The sequence below is a fragment of the Coturnix japonica genome, chromosome 11, assembly GCF_054131305.1.
Source record: "Coturnix japonica strain WE chromosome 11, WE-NBRP24, whole genome shotgun sequence".
Taxonomy (NCBI): domain Eukaryota; kingdom Metazoa; phylum Chordata; class Aves; order Galliformes; family Phasianidae; genus Coturnix; species Coturnix japonica.
Genome location: NC_140673.1, coordinates 8,517,564 through 8,540,406, shown reverse-complemented (window position 1 = coordinate 8,540,406; position 22,843 = coordinate 8,517,564). Strand labels below are relative to the sequence as shown.

The 22,843-nt window shown below is 38.3% G+C and overlaps 1 protein-coding gene across 8 annotated transcripts in view; it reads left to right on the top strand.

Annotated features, from left to right (window-relative positions):
* The window catches only part of VAV3 (vav guanine nucleotide exchange factor 3), a 162,445-nt gene that overhangs the window by 43,541 nt on the left and 96,061 nt on the right, over positions 1-22,843 (top strand). For all 8 annotated transcript variants that reach the window (XR_014932606.1, XR_014932605.1, XM_085511036.1 and 5 more), the window contains exon 2: positions 1,522-1,638. Coding sequence is in view for 6 of the 8 variants with exons in the window: in XM_085511035.1 (XP_085367161.1) it covers positions 1,522-1,638 (117 nt within the window). In the remaining 2 variants the exon portion in view is untranslated. The remainder of the gene's footprint in view (positions 1-1,521; positions 1,639-22,843) is intronic.

Below are 22,843 nucleotides of genomic sequence, written 5' to 3'. Positions count from 1 at the left end.
TAAAGGTAAACAAATTAATGCACCTGTGAGCTTTCTTTCCATGAGAGTTCATCATCCCTAATCTAAACTTAGCACGTTGTAGAGGTAAACTTAGCACGCTGTAGAGGGATAGAAGGGAGGTGTGAGTTTTTCATTGGTGCTTTCTCACAGGGCTAGAGTGGAAGGCATGTGCACAACTTAACTGTTTGCAGGCTCTATATTCTCAGTAAGTTTGACTTGAAAATTGTAAGTTCTGTGAAATGAGAAACTTGTGGTGTTGACTAAGAAATCTTGGCTCATTGTCTCATGTTTCAGTAGTTGTAACTGCAGGTATGTATGAGCAGAGCATGGTCACTGAGCAGCCCTGCTGGCTGTGCAGCATGATGCAGCCTGATGTAGCTGGAGTATGTGGGACCACGGTGCTGGGTGTTTTGGGAGGCTGGGGGCTGGCTGCTTGCTGCAATACCAGTGTGTCCACCTGCAGACCCTCAGAGTTGGTGTGCATGTTGTCAGTTGCAGCTCAGAGCTCATCACAGGCACCTTGCTGGGAGCTCCTGTGATGGCTTCAGTGGCACTTGGCAGTGAGATTGTGGGTTCCTGCTGTGTGTTGTTGCCCACAACCATTGGAGTTGTGTGCTCTAGACTTCTTCTTCTGTTGAATTTTTGCTTCTAGTCAGCCTGATCTACCAGATGTGATGCTTTTTCCTCTGTCTGTCTGGTTAGCTCTAAGATATGAAGTGAGGAACCCTGGGAACTCAGTTGTAATATTCAGTTGCTCTATAGGTTATGATAAAATGCGTGTGAAGAGCATATTTGGGATATTGCTGCTTGTAAATACTGTATTTGGTTTAGTACTGAATTGTATAATGGATTTTAACAATCTGTGCTGAAATCTTTATGGAGGTAACATTCCATATAGGAGGACAAGGAAGAAAATAGCCTTTGAATTCTGTACAGAAATCAGGGTGTTTTAAGGTTATTAAATTTCCTGTAGATAAATGGAAGGGTAATTTTTCACATGTCATTTTCATCCCCTCCTGTGAATGGTGAATATATATTCATAATGTCTTTAATGTCTGACCATTAGACTTTCAAACCTGGATTTTATCTTAACACAAGAAGTAGTTTATGTACTTGCAGAACAACTTCAACTTTTTCATATTAATGTAATTTTACTAAGGTAGTTCATTTCAAAAATTGAAAGTTCTCTTTATGTTCTGTGGCTTGCTTTCTATATAGGACTGGAAAATAAGTGTATTTAGGCTAATTTTATATCCAGTAGCTTATTATAATTCTTGTTTACATGATTAAAACTGTTTCTATTCACAAAATGTTTCTACGCAGAGCTGTGTTATTGCTTCTGAGACTGCAGGGAATGTTTATAGCTGAATTAGAACCAGAAGAAGGTCATGGCACAATGGAAGTGCTGACTTGAAATGATTGCATCTGCAAATTTTGTTAAGTATTTGTGATCAAAGCGCTGGTGTACAGGTTGCTGATTGACATGCTTTATGCTTAGCATTTTTGTTTTCTTTTCCCTAGTTCCTTTGCTTGAAGAACATAAGGACTTTTCTTTCGGCATGTTGTGAAATATTTGGGATGAAGAAAAGTGAACTTTTTGAAGCATTTGATTTGTTTGATGTGAGAGACTTTGGAAAGGTAAGGATCTTTTAGCCGTTGTATCGTGACTAACACTCATGTTCTGCTGCTTAAGGATAAAAGACTTCCTTTGTATGTGTGGCGTAGAAGTTGTAACCAATGGATGGGCTGCCATTAGGAAAAAAGAAAAGGAAAATTAGGAAAACAGGAAAATGGAATTGGATGTTCTAATAAGTAGTGGAGGAAAACTGCTGGTAGGAAAACTGTGAAGATGCGAAAGGGGACGAGTGAAGTTACAAACTGTATTTGAAAGATGATGAGTTAAAATGTACAGGAAACAGGCAGAGGTGGCAGAATAAGAGCAGGTACTGTGTGGTGACTTAAACAATTTTTGACTTAAACAAAATCAACAAAAACAACCAAGACCTAATCCAATGACAGTTTGGAATTAGAAGGTCTGGGTGTTTTCATTCTATGACCATGCGATGCCCAGCATGTTTCTTTCTTCTCAACTGCTTGAAATTCTTTCACTTATCTTCCTGTGTCAATTTATTACCAATCAGTTTTCAAGCTGTTTTTTTTTTTTTTTTTTTTTTTTTGTAACCACTGTAAAGCTGAGATACAGCTACGTTTGGTTCACATGACTATTCTAATTTGCACAGCCTGAAATACATTCTTCTTTAAACCTATCACTAGTTATTCTAAATATAAAAGCTTTTTCCAGTGTATTGTTCATAGCCTCCCACGTATCTGTTTGATCCGTCATTGCCAGCATACCTTTAGTTCAACTTCGGTTTCTGCTTTTGAGTCATAGGGTATCATTACCCTATTTCCATAGAAAATGAAGTAGCAGAAGAAACAGCTGTTTATTCAAATTTACTTTAAAAAAAGAAATAATGTTTAAAATAAAGAGCCCATACTTTAATTAGCTAACAGTTATGTAAGTAGACATGGAGGTAACAATAACGTAAGAGTTCAGTCATGATTCAGGTCTAAGAAGTGACTGTGTGTTTGAAAAGCTTCAGTTAAGACTATTGACCAAAATATCCTTGTTTTTACTGAATCTTCTGTCAAGTCCTTAAGTCTTTTGCTAAGTAACAGTAAAAAAGGAAAAGAGAGAAATCAGGTAAATGCACTTGTTTCTTAGTGATAATGAGTGTGTTTTGTCCTCTTAAATGATATTTAAGGGGAAGCATTTGCAGTTTACTTGCAAATTTAGTATATAACATATCTTAAAGATTGAAATTCCTCTGCTTCTTGCACAATTGAAAGGAAAACCAATTACTGTGTTTTATTTGTATTTGTACGCTATCAGTGTCTTTATTAAGGTATTTAGACATTCAGATATCCTTAATATTTACATCAAATCTTTGAAATGTAACTTCTAATTCATTACTGAGATTTTTCATACTTCTCACTACATGAACATAACTGGTCTTTTTTTAAAAAACAGCCTGATTGTGAAGAAATACTTTGTGATGCAAATTATTACTGTATAATTGCATACAAGTAAACAAGTTCTGAATTAAGGCTGAATTTAGCCCAGCACAAATGTTTTTGACACTCTTGAACTGTATTTTTAACAGAGTTTATTTGAACCTATCAGTCTTCCATCCAATATTTTCGTTGTTTTACTTACCTTCCCAGAGTGTAGTTAGATCCATTAAAATCTATAAAATTAGACTTGTGGCTTTTATACTAATGTTGGCACACTGTCATACAATAGACCTCATATTCCTGGTACTGTTTAGTGGCTACTGTCACCAGTGTTTCCGGGTGAAAATGCTGTGACAAATGTGAAAGAAACCAGTGTGTGGGACTCTTTAATGAAATTACATGTGCAATAACAACTGCTTGTAGGGGTGGAGATTGATTTTTGACAAACCCAAACAATCCTTGTAAGTACTGTGCTGGGCATGCTCCTAGGTGCGAAATGTTGCTGTTTTTATGCTGTTGCTCTTGCATGCTTGTATGTATGAAAGCTTGCTGTGCAATTGGAGGTGGTGGTGTGTTATGCTTAAGTATGCTGGTCTTTAGTTATGCTAGCTTCTGCAAATGAGTATGTAGGCAGCTTCCTGACAGATTAAAACATGTAGTTAGCATTATGCTCTGTTATTTCTATGGTTTAAAAGAGTCAAGTTTGCACAATTAGCTTGAGAATATTTGTGAAGTGTCATGGGGTTTCATATGATAAAGTACCTGTTACTTTGGAAATTCTGACTATTATTACCAGCAATGGGAATAAGAAAACTTTTGTTTTTCTGCCCGGTTTTTCATTTTTAACTTTTGTATGAATTATTGATTATTTCTGTGTATAACCATGCAAACATAGTCTTAAATCTCCAGCCTTCCTGAACTGAAGTTACAGACATGCAAAAGGCCAATAAAGCAGCACCCTACATTTTTCCTCTGCTACAGCCTGGTCATTTTACTGTTTCTGAATATAATTCTTTAAACTTTTTTCCCTCATGTGTGAAATTTGGATGATTATGAGCACTAACATAATATGGCTTAGAAATCCTCTCAGATGCATGTTTTCAGACTGTTGACTGAATGGGTGATGGGATGTGTACACGCGATTTCGACAACCTTTGAAACATTTGAATCTCCTGTAGGCCAGACTGTAGCTGAGTTGTCAGAAATTGGCAAGTAATTACCAGCGCTGAGATGTAAATGACCTGTTGATGATGTGACCCTTTCAGCCTTACACACCTGGTACTTAAAAGGAAAAAAAATAAGGAATTTATTCAAAAAAAAGAGAAACACCTGAATTTATTGTCTTATGATAAAATATTCTGCTTTAATATATTTCAGTGACTAAATAAGTACAGTAATGAAGACAACAGGAAAAATGTGTCAACTGTAATTGAGTGATATGCTTTCAAGGAAATAATCTGGAATGGAAAAAATAAGTATGATAGACTTGGTGATAAATACTATCTTGTTTCAATATATATGTGTGTATATACACATTCTTTTTGAAGCACAGCTTTGTGTCATGGTAGTAGTAGCTGTATGTTGTCTATATAGACATACTCCATTTATCGACCTTAGATAATACTGGTTCGAAAATATTTGATGATAATGGTGAAACTTGAGTTTAAAGCTAGGGGTAAACAGGCTGGAGCTTTCACGTATTGCATCAAAACATATAGAAATTTGTGGTGAACTTCGTGCTCTGCTTTGGAGAGACTCTGATCTCTGTGATTAAAGAAGGGTATTTGCAGTTATTTCTATAGTAGGATGGAAGCTGGAGCACCAGCGTGTAGAAAGCAGGCAACCCCTTGAGTATGTTATCAGTGTGTAAGCATTGTATGACTGTTAATATCAGCTGTTACACAATGAGGGTTTTCTTCTCTTTTAGACACAAAAGCGCAGATTTTTTTGTTTTTTAGACTGACTGTAAAAGAGAAGGGATATGTTGCACAGAAACAGGAAGGTCCTTAAACTACGCTTTCTAGCTGTAAAACCCCTGTTTTTCCCTACTGTCTGCAGTACTCACCCATCCCCACTCAGTCACCTTTCCTTCAGTAAATTTCATGGTTGCCTTGTTCAGTTCCTTACAGAGCATGAAATGCCCTCCCACGCATGCGGGGTGCCAGACAGTGTTTTCATTGCAAATTCCATGCTGGAGAGTCATTTTTCACTAGCACAACTTTGTCAGGTTCTTCCTTTCTACCTGTGTGCCAGAATCAACAAGTAGTGTTGATGCTTGTTCTGTCAGCTCTGGACCCTGCACGCTCCTGCTGCAGTGCCTGTGGTGTTCCATATGCCACAACAAATTGCTGCTATCCCTGTTCTCTGAAGGAGTTTCAAACTCCTGCGTGGCAGAAATGGGAACTGGGATTAGATCCAGCTCCTGTTGATGTCAACAGGCATTCGCTGGCCTCAGGAGGAGTATTAGAGGACTTGTGGAGAAAATGCTGTCCAGATATTGTCAGGATAAGAGCTTTGTTTGCCGTGCTTTTAAGTATTGTCAGCAGTAACTGAGCATAGTGTTTTTTATGATTCAACTCATCTAATATGAACATGCTTTTATTTTTGAACTCTGGCAGTAAGAAACAAATAGACTTACTTTCAAAATAGGTTACATAATAGCAGAACCTTGCAATAGGTATCTAGAAATAATCTACAATATTATGATTTAAGCAAAAAAAAAAAAAAAAAAAGCCAGGACAATCAGTTATCAATGAATACTCATCAAATAAGTACCTAATTTCTGAAATGCACTTTTAAAAAGCATTTAAGATAGCATCTGATGTGGCCAACTCTACACTGATGCTTAGAAAGCTTGTTTATGTAAAAGAAAGGAATTGCTGTGAAATTATGGAATGCAAATTGCAAATGCTAAGGTCATGCAGTGTGTGATGGTTTTAGTTGCTCTGTTAGTGCAAAGGAAATCTGGGCAATGATGAAGCAGAAAGTCATGCTGAATTTCAGGACCCTGGTGTGTTAGTATTCCCTCAGGTCTAGCAGATTCCAGGAAGATGAGGCAGATGTGCTTGAGTTGCGCACACCAAAATCAACACAACAAAGAGCAATAGTTGTTATGACAACTTAAATACCTTTCCAGAAAGAGAGAAGAGGAGAAACAGTTATGAAATCTTCAATGAACAGAAATATTTGCGATTAACTCCAGTTGTTTCACATTTTATTAACCCTATTAGTCATAATAAAACTGCAAAATGTTAGGGAATATGTCAAGATGGGATATTTTGATAAAGATAATAAGACCTACAATAGGAAATGGGAAATGAACTGATGAAAACAACACATTCACTCAGAACCTGAGTTATGTATGTTTACTCTCTGAGTTCTTAATGATTGAATGGAAAAAAACAAAAACAAAAAACTCAGGGTGTGCTCAATAAACCAGCTCTACAATTGCTACATTTTAATGCTGTCAAGTGCTCCAGTAACATGAACTGATTTGGGATGAATAGTACTTGATGAAGTTCTTCAAGGCATACTTGGGAGTGAATGAAGAAAGAACAAGGCATAGTCATACTTGTCTGTAAGTATAGCAGAATACATGAAAAAGTGGAGAACTCTGTGTATAAGCTGTTCTGTGCTGTATCATATTTGTACTTTTCTAAGAGAATCCCTCTCCTGTTTTGGCCCAGATTCTCCTACTTGCTGCCTGGGCTCTCTACTTGTTATTCTCACTGCTCTGGGATTTTGAGATTTAAAGGACATGAAGATAAATTTATGTCTCTAGGAACAGATACAATAAGGTTATTGCAGTTACCTGTGACTGCTGATCATTTTGATAAATCCAGTTAACCCATGAAATGGGCTTGACATGAGCCTACAGAGCCTGTTGCAAATATGTTCAGATTTCAGATTCCGAATGGAAGTTGAAGTTGCCAATGAACATGAGAAGACTTGGGCCATGTCTTTGGGTTAATGTGCTTCTACTTTCATCAGAGGTGTAAATTTTAAGTACTGAAGTTAGAACCTGAAGTAGAGCACAGTTTCAGACCTACATGATTTGCCATTTTTACTCCCTTTATGACTCTCGGCTTCCTCTGATCAGGGGATGTTTACTTTCAGTTGATACGTGTCATCTACTTTTAGGTATTATTTCCATGTCAAAATTCCTATGTGTGTATATATATATATACACTATATATTGAAGGTAAACATTGGATGTCTTCATTTTTAAAACTTGAATACTCTATTCATTCTTTTTCTATTTTGGAAGTGATGAAAAGGAGAGAGAGCTTGATGTCACTGTATGGTCTATGCTCTGGGGAGGTCTGTCACACATACGCATTTTATTTGCCTATCCAGAAAGTAGGTTAACCTAGTGCAGTCATTTATTTTCAAGTTTTCCAGTTAATTCCCTACAACCTCTGCAAGGAAGTGGTAACCATTAATGTTTCACCATTAACAGTTATTGCTACCAAAACTACCTGTTTTTTTTTTTTTCTATTTTAATTTAATTTACTTCATGACAGTCTGCTGGGCTTTACGTTGACTTCAAGGCTTGTTTTCAGAGTGGGTTTGGTGGGTTTTTTTTGTTTTTTTTGTTTTTTTTTTTTTTTTTTGTTTTGTTTTGTTTTTTTTGTTTAGGATGCTTTCAGTTTGAGATCTAAGTCTGTGTTCACTTGTATGCTAATTTTTCCATAACGGTATGTTCTGGCATAACCTTTATTAGATTATGAGACAAGGCTTGTACATCAAATTCAGGCTTTACTTTGTCTCAGAGTTTGCATTAATATTTCTAGGGGGAGAACTTTAAGTGGTTTATAGTATACTTTCTGTCTGCTTGTAATAGTCATATTAAAATCAATGTGTAATTGAACCATGAGGACTGAAGTAGAGTCTACTTACACACTTGGCTGCTCTTGTAGCTGAAGAAGCAAACTGCTGTTACTATTAGATCATGGTATAAGATGAAGTGACTGAACAATTTTGGTTATGGAGTCTGAATATTAACAGGTCAAGGACAATCTGTTGACCTGCTCCTGGTTATTAGTTAAAAAAGAACAGCAGGCTGTATGACATGCTTCAGTGTTGACATACTCTTTACACACTCATCAAACATGTTATCTGTTATTCTTGTTGAAAAACATGTGTTCCACCACATTCCTTTTGATTTTAGGAATGTCTATTCATTATTTGCTTGCTTATGCTACATTTACTGTAACGGTGTTCATTCAGCTCTGTAAGTTATGGGTTAGCTCTTCTCAGAGTCCCTCTTGGTTTTATTTTTCTTTTCTACCTCTTTTTCTTGTAGTACTGTTATCTAGCTTCAGAGCCCCTTTGATGCAGTTTTTATCTACTTGTTTTCCTAAGACTTCAATGAAGGCTATAGTGGAGAATCTGAGAAAGCTTTACATATTTCTCTTGAAATGTGTTTTATAGGACAGTGTTAAAGAAAATAGTAGAATGCTTATTCAAAAGTAGTAATAAATTGGACACCTTTAAGATGTAGGTAGGATTTATGTAAGAAAAGAATCAGTTTCTAACCATTGTATCCTTGAGGAGTTTTGATTACAACATTTATCTTAATTATTCAGATACTGGTAAACTGTTCTTTCTAATGCACAGTTCCCCTGTGCCTAGTCTTTTGTCAGGGCAAGACTGAAGTGCAGCACTTTGCATTCCCCAGAGCATCTTCTGCACTAGTATCTGCTTTTCATATTGTTTCCTACGGCTTATTCTGAATCACAGCTGTATCTTGCCTAAAAGTCTAAGGCTGAGGGGAAGAAACAGAAACAAAAATGACATTCAGGAGTGAGCAGCTTGAAATAATTATTAGTCCCTGTACTGCTTACCAAAATGTCTTTGTTGTATGCATTAATGATGATGATCCCTTTTCAGTTAACCTGATATGCTTGTCTCTGCATGGTTTTAAAATAAAGAAACAGCTGCTTTTCTTTGCTCTGCTCCGATATATTAGAAAAAAAGTTAGAGAAAATGTTAAATTTGTTTGTTCTCCTGTTTTTCCTTGGGATAATTTTGAAGTACCTAAATTTTCCTTTTAGTCAAAGAAAAATGTCAGCCTCAGTCTTGATTCCTACCTCAGAGGCTGAAATTTTAAGGCAGAGGGAAACAGTGGCTTCAGCCCTCAGTTGTACTGTGCAGGGTTTCCTGTGCAGAGTTAGTCAAGAAAGTGCAACCATTCTCCAGGTATAACTTCAGACCATTGTGGGACCAAACCTGGGGACTGGTAGTGTACTGTCAGTAGTATGCTGTGTTCATTGTGGAAACTCCCTCTTCTGAATAGTGCAGAGGAGGGGATGAGCATCTTAACTCTTGATGCAGGTTTTTTTTGGTTTCTACTGTGTAAAGCAGAAGTGAATTTTAGTGGAAAGTTCCAAATAACAGCATATTTTCAAATAGGGTTGTTTTTCTATATTATAAATTCTGCATTTGTACAGTCTATAGGATGCTGTGCTAGTCTCATTGGTTGTACTTTGAGTTATTGCTTTTTCAGCCCATTTTCAATAGAAGGTGAAACCTATAATGAATGATTTGCAGCAACAAACATCATTTGAGTATTTCTTAAATTGAAAATAGGCATTAAATTAGTGGGTAGTGTTTGCAGTGTGTGTTAGAGAGCTTTCAGTCTGTTGGCAGCAGGGTTAGAGGTGTTTGATAGTGAACTGTGTTTTGCTGGTTTTCATTCTGACACACATTGTGGTGAATAAATGTCACTGGAGTGTATATAAATGTATTTATGAATTTAAGCTTCTATTTGCTTGGTCATAAAGACTACCTAGCTGTGAAAACTGATGTGTCTTTCTGCGCCAACATGAGGTTTATTTAGGGAGAGGGCTTTTTGTTTTGGTCAAATCACCTCCTAGCAGAAGCATAAAGCAAACTTGCCTGCTGCTGTAGAATTAGGTATGCCTGGTACTATCTTTCTCTGATTGTCAAATCATGATGAGAAGGGAATGTGTCGTTCTTGCAGAAGCTGGTAGAGTTCTACAAAGAAAATGTTTCAAAAGGGTGGTCGATTTCTGGAGCAGAGAAAATGACTGATGCAAATCAGCCCATGTAACTCAGTAAGATGCTTGCTTTGCTCAGTCCTAAAGCAAAAAGAGGTTCCTAAAGCACAGTGGCTGGAAGGAAGTAGAAGAAAAGTCATCTGATGTGAGCCCCTCTGCTCTGCACCCAGGGCCTCAGTCCTGGTTCTGCCAGCACCTGCCTAAGTAGAAGGCTTGGCGTGTGGGACAGGGATATGTTTTTCTGCTGAGGCATCACTCGTGGTGCTGTGGGACTGTCAGGATTGTTTCCTTGGACACCAGAGGTTTATCTACCAGACTGTGTGACCTGGAGCTGCAGTGCTCTGTGTCATGGCACGGTGCTTCTTTGAGTCATAGCCTTTCAGGTCTTCAATGTTGGTAACCATGTCTTCTGTGAGCACTATAGCTATAAAAAATGAGTGGGAAAGGGGAACCTGTGGAGGGAAGTACAAGAATGAAAGGGAGTGTTTGGTTCTAGGATAGGCAGACTGGGGTGATGGCACCTTGGTGCTGAGGAGAGAAAGCTCTTGGTTCCTATGCCGAAACTGTGTCTGTATTTTCAGATAGAAAGGATGGAAGAAAGTAGTTTATATTCCAACATGAATAATGAGATTTGTTTGGGCTTGTTATACTGAGCAGATTTCTAAACTGAAACACTAATGACTGAAAAATGATGATTTAATTTATGAAATATCCATTCAGTAGTGAAATCAATCAGTGCAAAAAGATTATGAACATATTTGTTGGTTAAGTTCAACCTGTTTACAGTTACAAATTGTGATAGCTGCTAACTGGAAAGTAACAGTACAGAACAAATTAAAGTACTGTTAACGGAAATGAGATTAAATGGTGATACTTCAGCTGTTTCTAATTTCTACAATCCTGGATTTCCCCTCACTGTTTACAAATTGCTAGCATACATCTTTAGACCTTCCTTAAGAGAGTCTTTGATATGAAGTAGCAACATGGGCTTGTTGTACAGTGTGCTGTGATGCTGAGGTCGCTGACAAAAGCATATCTGAGTTTTTAAAAGGTGCTATTCCAAGCATATTGCATATGCAACTTTTTACTTTGAAATCAAGTAAAACAAAAGTCCTGATTTAAATCGAGTTTCCTGTGGGTCTGAATATATCTGAAAGCAATATGTAACTGAAAGCTATTTTCTTCAGTTCACTTGTAAGGGACACTAGCCAGAATTACGCAGCAGAGCTGGTTGAGGTCTAACTCTCATAAATATATTCTCCAAAATTCTACTTCATGGTTAATTTAAGATGCTGAAAGATTCAAAGTGCTTTTAAATTAGAACTGATTTGAGCCAAAATGCGTCAGTGACATTGTGGAAGTACATGATGTGTTTTTCCTGCAGTAGCTAATTGATGCTTGCTGAGTGTTTTGTTGTACCCCATAATTGAGTTCTTAACCAAAATATGTAAATTACACTTAAGAGAAGATTTACTGCCCATGCCTTTGGGGGAGTGGAGCAAAAAGTGGAATGTAGGTTGCTGCTGGGGTGTGTGGGCTATTCCACAGCTTCCTATTTAGTCTTCTCTGGGGCAAGCTGTTGTCCAAAACTCAGCGTAGTTTCAAGTGCTGAGCAGAGGTGCTGCTGATTTCCCTGTGACTCAGTACCACATTCTGTAGCTCTTTCTTCCCTGGTGCTAGGTAAACAGAGAGAAGTCTTCGTGTAACTGATATTTAGTACTTCCATGTAATACTGCAAATTGCAGTACCCACAGTACCCACTGTGTTCAGCTGTGCTTGCCAGCACATGTGCTGTAAAATTTTGAGCTGAGACTTAATGGAAGACATACCCTGGTATATATTGAGCTGATGCTTAAAGCTGTGTTGTAAGGAGGGCCATTCCCTCCAGATGTTGGTCAGGGGTGTGAAATGCCTGCTCCCTGAGGTGCCTAGAAGGGGTGGGGTCTCAGCATGCAGGGGGAGCAGGGCTCAGGCTGTGAGGGATCCCTGCTGGAGAAAGCAGAGAGAAAAGGGCAACTGCTTTCTCCAGTACTGATTCAGAACTGTTCTTTGTTGCTTGTGCCTCAGCAGCTGGGAATGGATTTCTCCAGGGTTCCTTGAGGTACAGCATGGTTGTGTCCCCCGGTGGCTGATGGTGGCTGATGTGCACCTTTGGTGCTGCTCTGATGCTAGGTAAAGCTATGGGTAGGTGTAATAGCTGACACCTCTCACATCATAACTCTTGAAGATTAGTTGAGTAAATCATGGCACTGGGAAAGGGAATAATACCAAACTTGTGGCAGTCGCAGTCAGAAGAATTGGCTGTATTTACTGTCTAAATAGTGTTGCTATCAAGGACCTGATAAGTGGTTGTAGCTTGAGTCGTCTAGTGATCTTTTCAGTGAACTCTTGCCTGCAAAAGCTTTTTCTTCAACAGAAGTGGAATAAGGAGTTAGACCTACTTGTTTAATATGTGAATATCTTATCTTTAAGTTTTCCTTGAAATTTGTTTTCTTGGAAAAGTAATAAGAAATTGTATGACTGTTGGGACCAAATGGCCAGCCGTGCAAAGGAAAAGCTGTACGTGTTCTGCTTAAGAGCATTTTCCTGCATTTAAGATATTTGGCTGTTGTGGCTTCTCCTGATTTTTAAATAATCACTTGATCACCACTGGTTTATTCTAACAGTCCAGTGTACACAAATAACTTTTGAGACTAAAGCACTTGCCCTCTCTTAATACTTGTTCTGGTACACTGAAGGCTGTTGAGTGAGATGGTTTTGAGTTTATTTTTGTTGTGCTTTGTTTGTTTGTTTTTTTCTTGGGGAAGTGCTCAATTAGATTCCATTAGATTCCTTTAGCTACCTGAAAAAAGCTTAAGCAGCTTGAGCACCCGATTCAGTGGATGGACATGGACGGTCTTTTCCATCTCTAGGAAACAGTGAGTCTCAGAAATTAGCTTCATTGCGAGTCTGGAAGGATTAGTTTGGTAAAGCTGATGAAAGTTTTTAAACCACCTCATTAGTAATGTTGTCATACAATTTAAGTGTTGATGTCTCTATTTGTATGTATGCTAACTTGGAGGTGCTATACAAACTACATGCCGCTATACAAACTACCCTTAATTGCATGTTTTCTGGTAGAAAATGTTTCAAGCATGATTATAACAAAAACTGGATTTCACTGACCAAGTTGGTATAAACTTGCTTTCAACTAAATAGATTAAATGTTTTATATTTCTATTATTATTTGTATTAGTATTGTGTTAGTATTTCAGTAATATTTTGAATGGATGTAGAGCTAATAATGAGTGTTGTGCTCTGAACTGCTCTTCCTTGGATACTATTTTGCCTTCTGAGAGTATAGAGTAGCTTCATTTTTGTCACAGTGAAATTCAGATGCTTTTTGTCTCTGGTGTAACTGTAGTATTCCTGACTTCATTTCCCTCCCCACCCCCAAGTTTTAGATAAAAGACAAGATGTTAGAGGTTGCCGTGATATTTGGGATTAGATGATATCACCCAAAACTCAGTGAAAGACCTCAAATTCAAAACACATACCATGCATTTTGATGAGATAAATATTGCAAAATATTTCACATTTACATTTTGTTTTTTTTTAATGGAGATTTGCCACCCACATGTGGGTGGCATAAATACAGAATCTGTAGAAGCCACAACCAGACTGATTTTAATGCATACAAAGGCAAGATTTATTAATTAGATTAGCCAGCAGTTCATCAGTGCAAGCATAATGATGCTGGTGCCAAGTTAGTGGGAGTGCATGAGAACCTTTCTATTCAAATCACAGAACATCTGTAGTTTTCTTTATGCCTGTTTCAGCTGTGGAAGTCTTTCTTTCTTCAGAGTAGTTCACCTGTGCCTGTAGGAGTTTCTTAAACACTAGAAAAAGGTGCCACTTAAATAGTTTACGTGAGCAAAGCAGTAATTGTACCCTCCTGTCCCCACTGTGGTGTTGGTTCAGAACTATGGGATGTGAACAGGAGAAACTGTTTTGTTACTCTTCTTTTTATAGCTTTGTGGTAGGTTAGTTAGGTTGAGTTGGTTTTGAAGTCCTACCAGCTGTTTTACCTGTCCATACTCAAGTGAGGAGAGATGAGGGATATGTAAAGGTTATGGCAGCAGAGTACAGAAAACCTTTGCTGAGGACTCACTGCTGAGATCAGCAAAGCCACCCGTTTCCTTCTTTTGTGCCTGGCTCTTGGCACTGTCTCATTCTGTCCTTGCTCCAGCCTTGTCCATTATGAGCTTAACCTGCGTCACTGTTTCAACTCTCATCACGTAATTTGTTTTCCCTTTTTAGTTACTGTTAGCTCTTCATCAGTGCCATGTCTCATTCACTGCTTCATGCTTAGCCCCTCTCATCTCTTTGCTTTGAAGGCTGCTGTATGTCCTTCCTTCTCAAGTGGTTTTTGGGCCTCCTCTGTTTCTGCATTTCAGGTTAGTTTCCCCAATCTTGTTTTGTGTCTTGCTTTTGACCAGGAGACTGGTCCTGTTGTTCTTGTGTTTATTTAAATATTCCTTCAGAATTTTCTGCCTACTTGATAAGTACTCGCTACATGCAAGAGAAAAATTAGAACTAGTTTGGAAATCCTGCACTTCAGCTTCCTTTGTTCCTGTATGTCTGTTAGAATTTGAATATCATGCCATCTTTTATCATTTCAGTCATATAAGAGGGAATTTTGAAGTGTGGTTTTGTTTGCTTCCTCTTGCATCTGATTGGGAGTATATTTTATATGTTGAATGGCACAGGAAACTAAGGGCATCAGTCTATGTTGTCTGGCACTAGCAAACCTCTGAAAAGGAAAGAATTATTAGCACTGATGGGTTGATAAAATTTTATTTCCTCTGTCTCAAATGGAGAAAAAAAAACAGCCAAACTCAAAGTAGCAGAGAAGTAACTTAAATATTTGTGGCCAAGAAATTGTTCAATAAAATAATAGTATGAATTTAAAATTCTCATGCAGTAAAATATTCTTTGCCTTCTGCAAATATGAAACTTAGGTGGCATGAAGTCCTGCCACAGGACTGCTGTGGTGGTGCAAGTCATTTGAATTCAGGCATTGCAAGCAGAAGGCTGCAGCTGAGCTGCTCAATGTTATGGAGCACAAAGGGCCCGGGCTCTACTCAATCATGCTGCAGTGAATTTGCTCTTCCCAGCAGCTCCTGCCCATGCAGGCTGCCAGTTTGTGTGTGGCTCTTCCTGCTGCTCTCCTCAGGAAAGTACTGGGACAGTGCAGGGAGACTGGAGGTGGATGTGAGGGTGTTATTGAATTTGTGTGCCTGCAGCAATGGACTAGTGTCTGCTTAGTACATGGTGTGCTTAAGCTTATGATAATTTTTTGTGTAGAAGCTGATTTGGTTAACTTTTAAGTGGATGCTGGTGCCTTGATTTCTCTTTTATAATTGAAGCGCCTGTGTCCAGTCATATAGCCAGGTGCTGGGAGTCTCCAACTCTTACCTCTGAGGTGGCTGGAAAAACATGGATGCAGGCCAACTGGGAATAGTTTGGTTGTTTCTGGTTATGGCTAAGAGAGGAGGTGTATCCTATTTAGGGGAGTGAGTAAGAATTAGTAAACTTTCTTTCTCCTTAAATGTATTTTTCTTATGGTCATGAAAGGTGCTTTATATTATTGCTTGGACAAAACAGTGTAAAACAGTTACTCAGTTTCTGAGTGGTTTCCTCAAAATGGTATGTGATGGTGAATTCTGGAGCTGATATAGAGAAAGCAGGTATTCCCTCAGATGTGAGAGATGAGCTTTCACAGTGTTTCAGTAATGTAAACTTGTGTAAGTTGATCTATTTTCTATGCTAAATAAGATGATTGGTTTTGAAATGCTTTCCCTAAATTAAAAGAAAAAAAACAACCCACCTTATCAATGATAGATAGCAAATACATGAAGCTACTCAGCTTACAATACTAATACCAGGTCTTGCTCTGCTACTTGCATCCATGTTGAAAATAACTTGACACAGTCAGTTTGGCTGTTCCAATAGATGCTATCAAGCTATCTTGTTTTTCTTCCTGATGCATTTTTGCAAGCACAGACCTCTGGCTATACAGGGTTTTGTAATGGTAGGTAGGATGTTGGAAGCTAAGTCAGCATTTTCCAAGTGTTGCGAGTTGGTACAGTTGTATCAGAGCTGCTTGGCTGGACGAAAAGGATTGGTCTGACAGTGTGCTTCAGTCCTCATGATGGCTTTAAATTGATCCATGTTAGCTGACTTGGCAGAAGAAATGCTTACAGCAAAAATCTTACTGTGAAGTCTAAGGAACCTTGAACTGGGCAGTGAGTCCCTTCAGCAGCCCTTCTTTCTCTTGCCTGCTCTGTGTCAGCTTTACTAGTCGAAGGTTGCCCTGAAAAGTCTCACTGGGACTGCTGCAGGCAGTGAGAAATGTGAGCGTCTTGGCAATCAAAATCCACTGATAGATTGCACTTAAGTTGCAGTAGCTTGGCCTGTTACGTTTGTAATACTGAATGCTGTCTGAGAAGTAGCTTCAGCTACAGCAAGAAAGAAACGATGTTAATACAGATGACAAAGATTTGTGGGATAAGCTTGTCTGATGATATTTTTGTTCCTTTGTTTCTTTTTTTGGGAATAAACTACTATTGAGGGAACTGACTTTTTGTTTGCTGTTTATTTCAGTTGCTTTTTAGGTTTGGTTTCAGTTTTCTTATCCTGATTCCTAATTTTTGAGATTAGATTTGTCGTTTCAAACTCCATCAGAAGTTGACAACATTGCTTGCTCTAAAATGAGATTTCTCCCTTTTGTCCTTTGCTTTATCCTCTCTCCTTCAGCCTCCTTTCTTGCCTCTTTCTGTTGTTGACATCTCTTATCTTTTCCAGATGGTAGCTCTCTCCAAACCCTTTGATTTCACTGCTGAGGATTACTTTTCACATCTGCCTCAGTTCAATATTGCTGTGTGTCACCATTTGATAATATCTCATCCTTGAAGCTATTATTTTTTGGTATGAATGCAGCAAGAGAACTTCTTTGCTGTTGGAAGTAGCTATGAGCCTTATAATTAGTGCTTGCCAAGTAAAAATGAAATACATTGAAGGACACAGTTTTATAAGGCATGTTTAGATCAACATGGGATAAAACTACAAGCACTCATACTTAACAGCTTTCTTGAAGTCTTGATATTGACTCTATTTCAGTTACTTTCTTTAACATCCACAAGCCAGCATACCTTTTTCTTTAAGATTTTCTATTTGATGTAAAAAAAAGCAAGCTGAGAAGGGAGAAGCGTAACTCAATTTAAATTGCTACTGGACATGGAGTGTAACTTGAAAATGTTGACTTTCAACTTGTGCTTGTAGTTAAGTCTGTGAATTTTGTTGATGATGTGAAGTGAAATTTAAGTAACTGATTTATTTTCCTGGGCAGATGACCCATGAGAATCTTCTTCTTCTTATTATTATTATTATTATTTTCCTGCCAACATTGCCTCTCAATAAGGCTTTTGTACCTATGACAATGCTACTAGTAGAGTATTACTGGTATCATGTAAGTTTTCTTATTGTATGTTAGTCCATCAAGAGCAGGGTGCTTATGCAAGGTTGTTTGATTGCCATGTCTTTTTCCACTTATACTGCACAGGAATGATTTTGTGCATCGACCACAGAAAATATAGTAGCCTTATGTCCATTAAGTGTGGCTGCTTCTGTTGGCTCTTCCTGTCTAAAACAGTTTCAGAATTACTCATGTTGTGTTATCTGGGTTCGTCTGCTTGTCGTGCAGTTAATTTTGCTTTCGTTCACTTTTAGACTTTTCTGCTGAGAGACTACAGTGTTACTCTGAATATAGTGTTCAGTGTGGACAGTTTGTGTTGGACTGAAATGCCTGATTCATATCAAATATTTCACTGAACACTTAGATGCTTGATGCAGGACTGAAATTGACCTTAGATAAAGCTTTATACTCTGTTATAAATCCACGCTGTGTTCGATCCCGCTCCCTTTCATGTAACTGCAAGACAGAAACAAGGCCAAAGAGCACAGGATAAATGGACAGGGACAGAAATCTCCTAAATCAGGAGTGTTAGTGAAATCTTGAGATGCATCTTAACATTAAATAAAACTAATTGTTTATTTAATGATAAGTATCTGTGGTTTGCTTTATTTATCGCAGTATCTGCATCTAAGGTGCATAGTATGATTCCTGTTATGTACTTGAAGAACATAAAAGCATACAGCCAAGTGAAAACTGAAGAAAAATTCCTTATCTGGAGGATGTCAAATATATGAAGAACATCATTAGAAATATTATAAGAAAATGTTATTTCTGTCTGCAGTTAAATTCTGGTGCTGCTGTCAGTAGACTAGAATCGCAGAAGGTTATCAAGGTTCGAAAAGACCTAATACTGGTGCATTAAATAAGGCATTCCTCCAAATCATACTCAGACTTTCTACCTTTATTCCTGTGCCTGAAGCCCCACAGCTTTGTTGAATTGTATTAGAGCATCCAGGAACAATGTTGCATCCCCCTTGCTGTGTGAAAATGATAGGAAGACTTAAAGCAAGTACTGCTTTCCTTAACCGTAGATAGCATCATTTCCCAGTGTAGCACTCAAGTAACTCTAGTTTGCGTGAGGATAGTCAGGGTTATGGAGCTGTTATGGAATTTAGTTCTGAAAGGTGAGTGATTTGGGCACAAAGCCTAGTGTGATATTCTCTTTGGTACAGAGATGAGAAGTTTTTCCTCTTTTGCTGATATTATTGATATTATTGCTTTATAATTAAACACTTCTGTGTTTTGCAGTGTTAATAGGTGACTGGCTTGGGAAAAAACACTGACCCAAATAGGCATGTGTGGAAGATGAAATAATGTACTTCTCTTAGACATCCTCTTTGTCTGCACTTTCTGTTTTCTAACTGACAGTAAGCTCTCCAAGATCTTTCTGACTTAATTTTGGTGTGGGCAGCTTAAGGACACTGTCATTGTGAAGGGTGTGGTGTCAGTAAGAGACTGACTGGCACAGAGATTGTATTTTGTGGATAGTCAGCATTACATGTAAATTATTCCTTTTTTAATGAAAAAAAAAACAACCACAGAGGAGTCCTTCTTTGTGTTGGTTGTGCAGTTCTGTGTTGGTAATGTATTTGTTTGAGGTGAAAGTTCTAACTATTTATAGGTAATATTCAAGTTCGCAAGCTGCTGCATGTTCAAGGAAACAGAACAGTGATTAAAATAAGCAAAATAATTTATTTCTCTCCTTTTCTGATTTTTCAGAGTAAGGATTCTGCTAACGGATAGTTAAGAACAAACATAATATGAATGTAAACCTTGTTTTTTAGTCTCTTTTAGTGCAGTAAGTGTAGTTTTGCTTGTCATCTAAATGAACAGATAATGAGAGATAGAAGCAAACCATAGCACTTCTCAGGCTTCTATAAAGGGAATTGATAGTTTTGCCATTCCCATGGCGGGATGTCTTCTCAGGTATCTTTTGTTGTCCAGTTACAAAGACAACAATTAGAAGTGAGAGTGGTAGAAGGTGTAAGTTGTGAGTTATGCTGACTTGTTTATTTTTCTGTAGTGAGGAGGGCAGCTGCAATGCTTTTTCTATGGACTGATTCATTCCCTCATCACTTTTGGTTGAGAAGAGATCTCCAGAGCATGAGATTTGAAGATAAGCTACATTGTAAGCTACAATGAAAGTTTGTGTGCATCAGAGAGCAGCTCACTCGCTTTGCACTACTCCCTGTAGCAGGGAAACTTTTTTCTTGATGAGATTAACAAGATAGAGAGCATATTTTTACCCCAATAGCTATTATGTACCAGAGTAAATTCAAGTGGGACTTAATACCGTTCATCAGCCTCAGCTGAATTTGTGGTTGAAGTGAATTCTGAAAAGGGAGAACTGTGCAGTGCATGGTTTGCTTAAGACAGGAAGAGAAAAGTCTTCCTCTGCTTTTAACAGAAGAGAGGATGAAATTGCAGAGTCTCCTCTTAACACCCTTCTTACTGATATCAGGCTTGACAAGGAATTGGTTTAAATATAAATGTGAAATAATACAGTGGGAGTGCAGAAACCACATACCACTTAAACTCAAGGATGCATACCTAAAGCGGTATTTGCTTAAGGTGCAATCAATAATGAATGCAAAAGTGCTTGTTTATTTCTTTAACATGTTTGTGCTAATATGGATCATCCAAGGTCAAGCACAGTCAAAACGTGTACAGTGTACAAACACCTTAGCTAGCATTTACAATTTAGAGAATTTGCTTGTTTTCAAGTAAGAAAAAATAGTCTTTTGAAGTCTATAAAAGGAAAATGGCAAAATAAATGTTCTGAAAGATGGAAAGCATCAATTAATGCCCATTTATTTGTTTATTTTTTTTCCATGTCATATTAACTGAATGCCTTGGAAAATCCTGCTGTTAGTCATTAAGGTTGGAAAATGGATGCTTACTTTCAAGAAGAGATTTGGACTATATTAAAAGGTGCTATTTGAAGTACAGGAGATAATGACTTTGTCCACAATTGTTTAGTGTTATGGCCCTTATAAAATAAGGTAAATATTGTGGTATTGTTAATAAGAGTGTTTAAAAGTCATAGAAAGCATTTAAACAAATTGTAGATACCATTTGAAAACACAAAGATTGAGTTAACTTCATGAAGGCTTTTGTGAAGGGAACTACAACGATTCAACAGCAAGTATATTTTGCAGAATTGACCTGAGCATATACTTTCTAAAGCACAACATGAAAAATAATAACTGCATCAGAAAGGAGAACAAATTCCCAACTTATTCTGCAGTTTTTACATGGGCAGTGTGCTTGAAGGCAGTCTGCACGTGCATTTTACCAGCTGCAGTGTTTAAGTGCCCAGTTCATGTTCAAGTAGTGCTTGGAGCGAGGCAGTCATTCTTGAAGCAACATCACCTTAGCAGGAAAAAAACAAAAGGGCAACCCAAACCCCTTCAGGCACAGTGAGGCTTGAAGGTATTCATAGAACCAAAACCACAAGCTGCAGGCAGGAAGCAGCTGCTGAAGCTCCCCGCCCCCCCCCCCCCCCCCCCTTGCTTTCTTTGGTTAATATCTCAGCCTTCTGGACAGAGCAAACCTAACATTAGCTGGGATATGCTGCTTGTGCAGTTTGGTTTTTCTCACTTCCTTGTAAGAGCAGAACTGTCTTGAGAAACTTTCATGCTTTTGGGCCAGGATCTCTAGCCTTGTCATGGGCTGAAATTGAAAAATGAGATTTTAGGAACAATTTTTGTGTAATAGCTATAGATTTGTGTGCGTAATTGGATACTGGTTGTTAAGGACTTGTTCATTATATTCCTAATAGTGAGACTGTCTGTTACGAATTCCTGGAGAGCGTTCAGTTTTGTTTCTCCTTTTGTTTTATCCTAAGCCATGTTCAGGAGCTGTGTGTGCAGCCCCAAGCCCGCTGTTCCCACTGAGGAGCTGGAGTGATCTGAGCTATTGCTCCCTGCAAAAGGGATGAAATATTCAAAATGCTCAGTGAGCTGAAGAGGTGGGAGATAGGCTTGGTAAGCTTGGGTTACAGCCTGTCCTTTGATATTGCTTGAAAGCTACATTTTTACTTGAATTTAAAACACTAGAGAAAAGCGCAGTAGGTACCTCATATCTGTAATTTAAGAATATGACTTCAAATATTGCTTAATGTAACTTAGAGCTCTTCTGAGATACTGTATACCTCTGTCTATGGTGTAACAAAATGTAAATGTATGTAAATATGACATGCCCTTATGGGTATCAGATTTTCTGTCCTTGTATCTTCCAGAGTGTTTTCTAAAAACGACCTCTTGGGCTCTGCTTGCCTTCCTCGTGCCAAGCCACCTGCCTCCCCTCTCCTTTTCACAAGGCTTTGGAGACAATGTTGCACCATCAATAGCTGTTGACTCTCCAGTGTTTTTCAGGGCTCACTAAGTTTGCAACTCTGTACTTTGCCTCCCCGTCTTTGTAGATAAGCAGCACCTGGGAGGGCTTTTTCTCTTTTTTTGTCTTGGCTATTTCTTTTTTTTTTTTTTTTCTGTCAAGAGAGAGAATTTCCTGTTACTTGCTTGTCTGTGTAGATGCTGGAGACATACTTGAAGAAAAAGGATGAAGGATGGGCCTTCCCCAAGGCAATGCACACGTGGTACCTATCCCCTGCCTGGGAGGGTAGGAGAAAATGCCCTGATATCCATGTCAAAGCCACCAGATGTTCCCCCAACCAGCACAGCAGCACCATGGAGGTCTCTTCTTGCAGCTGGGAGCTGGGGCTGTTTTCAGAGGAAACATGCATGACTGCCAAGAACAGCTTTTATGGCAGTTGCTTTACCTTTGCTCCCTCTCTACATAAGCACTTGACACCTGGTTTCAAACTGTTTTTCAGAGCTGCTGGTGGGCTCCTGTCAGTCACAGAAACTTGGCTCGGGGTTGTAAATTTCTTTGCTGTCATTCACTGTGATTCTTTGGCTGTTTACTACTGCAATGCCAGGGATGAGATGAGAAGGGAAAGGGGGATAATGTATTCCTTTGGTATATTTCTGGAGAATGTAGTTAAGGAGAAATAAAAATTTGACTTGGACAGTGACAGACACTCAAACTGGAGATATCAGTGAGGAAATAGTGCCTTGGGGCTGGTGATCATTCCTATAGAAATGAATGACTTCAACATATTCTTCTGCTGTACACTTAAAGATTGTATTTTGTAATTTCAATGAGATGGAAATTACTGCTATGTGAAGTTTTGTTTAATCAAAACCGGACATTTCTACACTCTTATATGCTGAAGGTCTGGAGACTGTGGTGTTTCTAATGAGGTGCTGATGAGAGTGTCAAGGCTGTA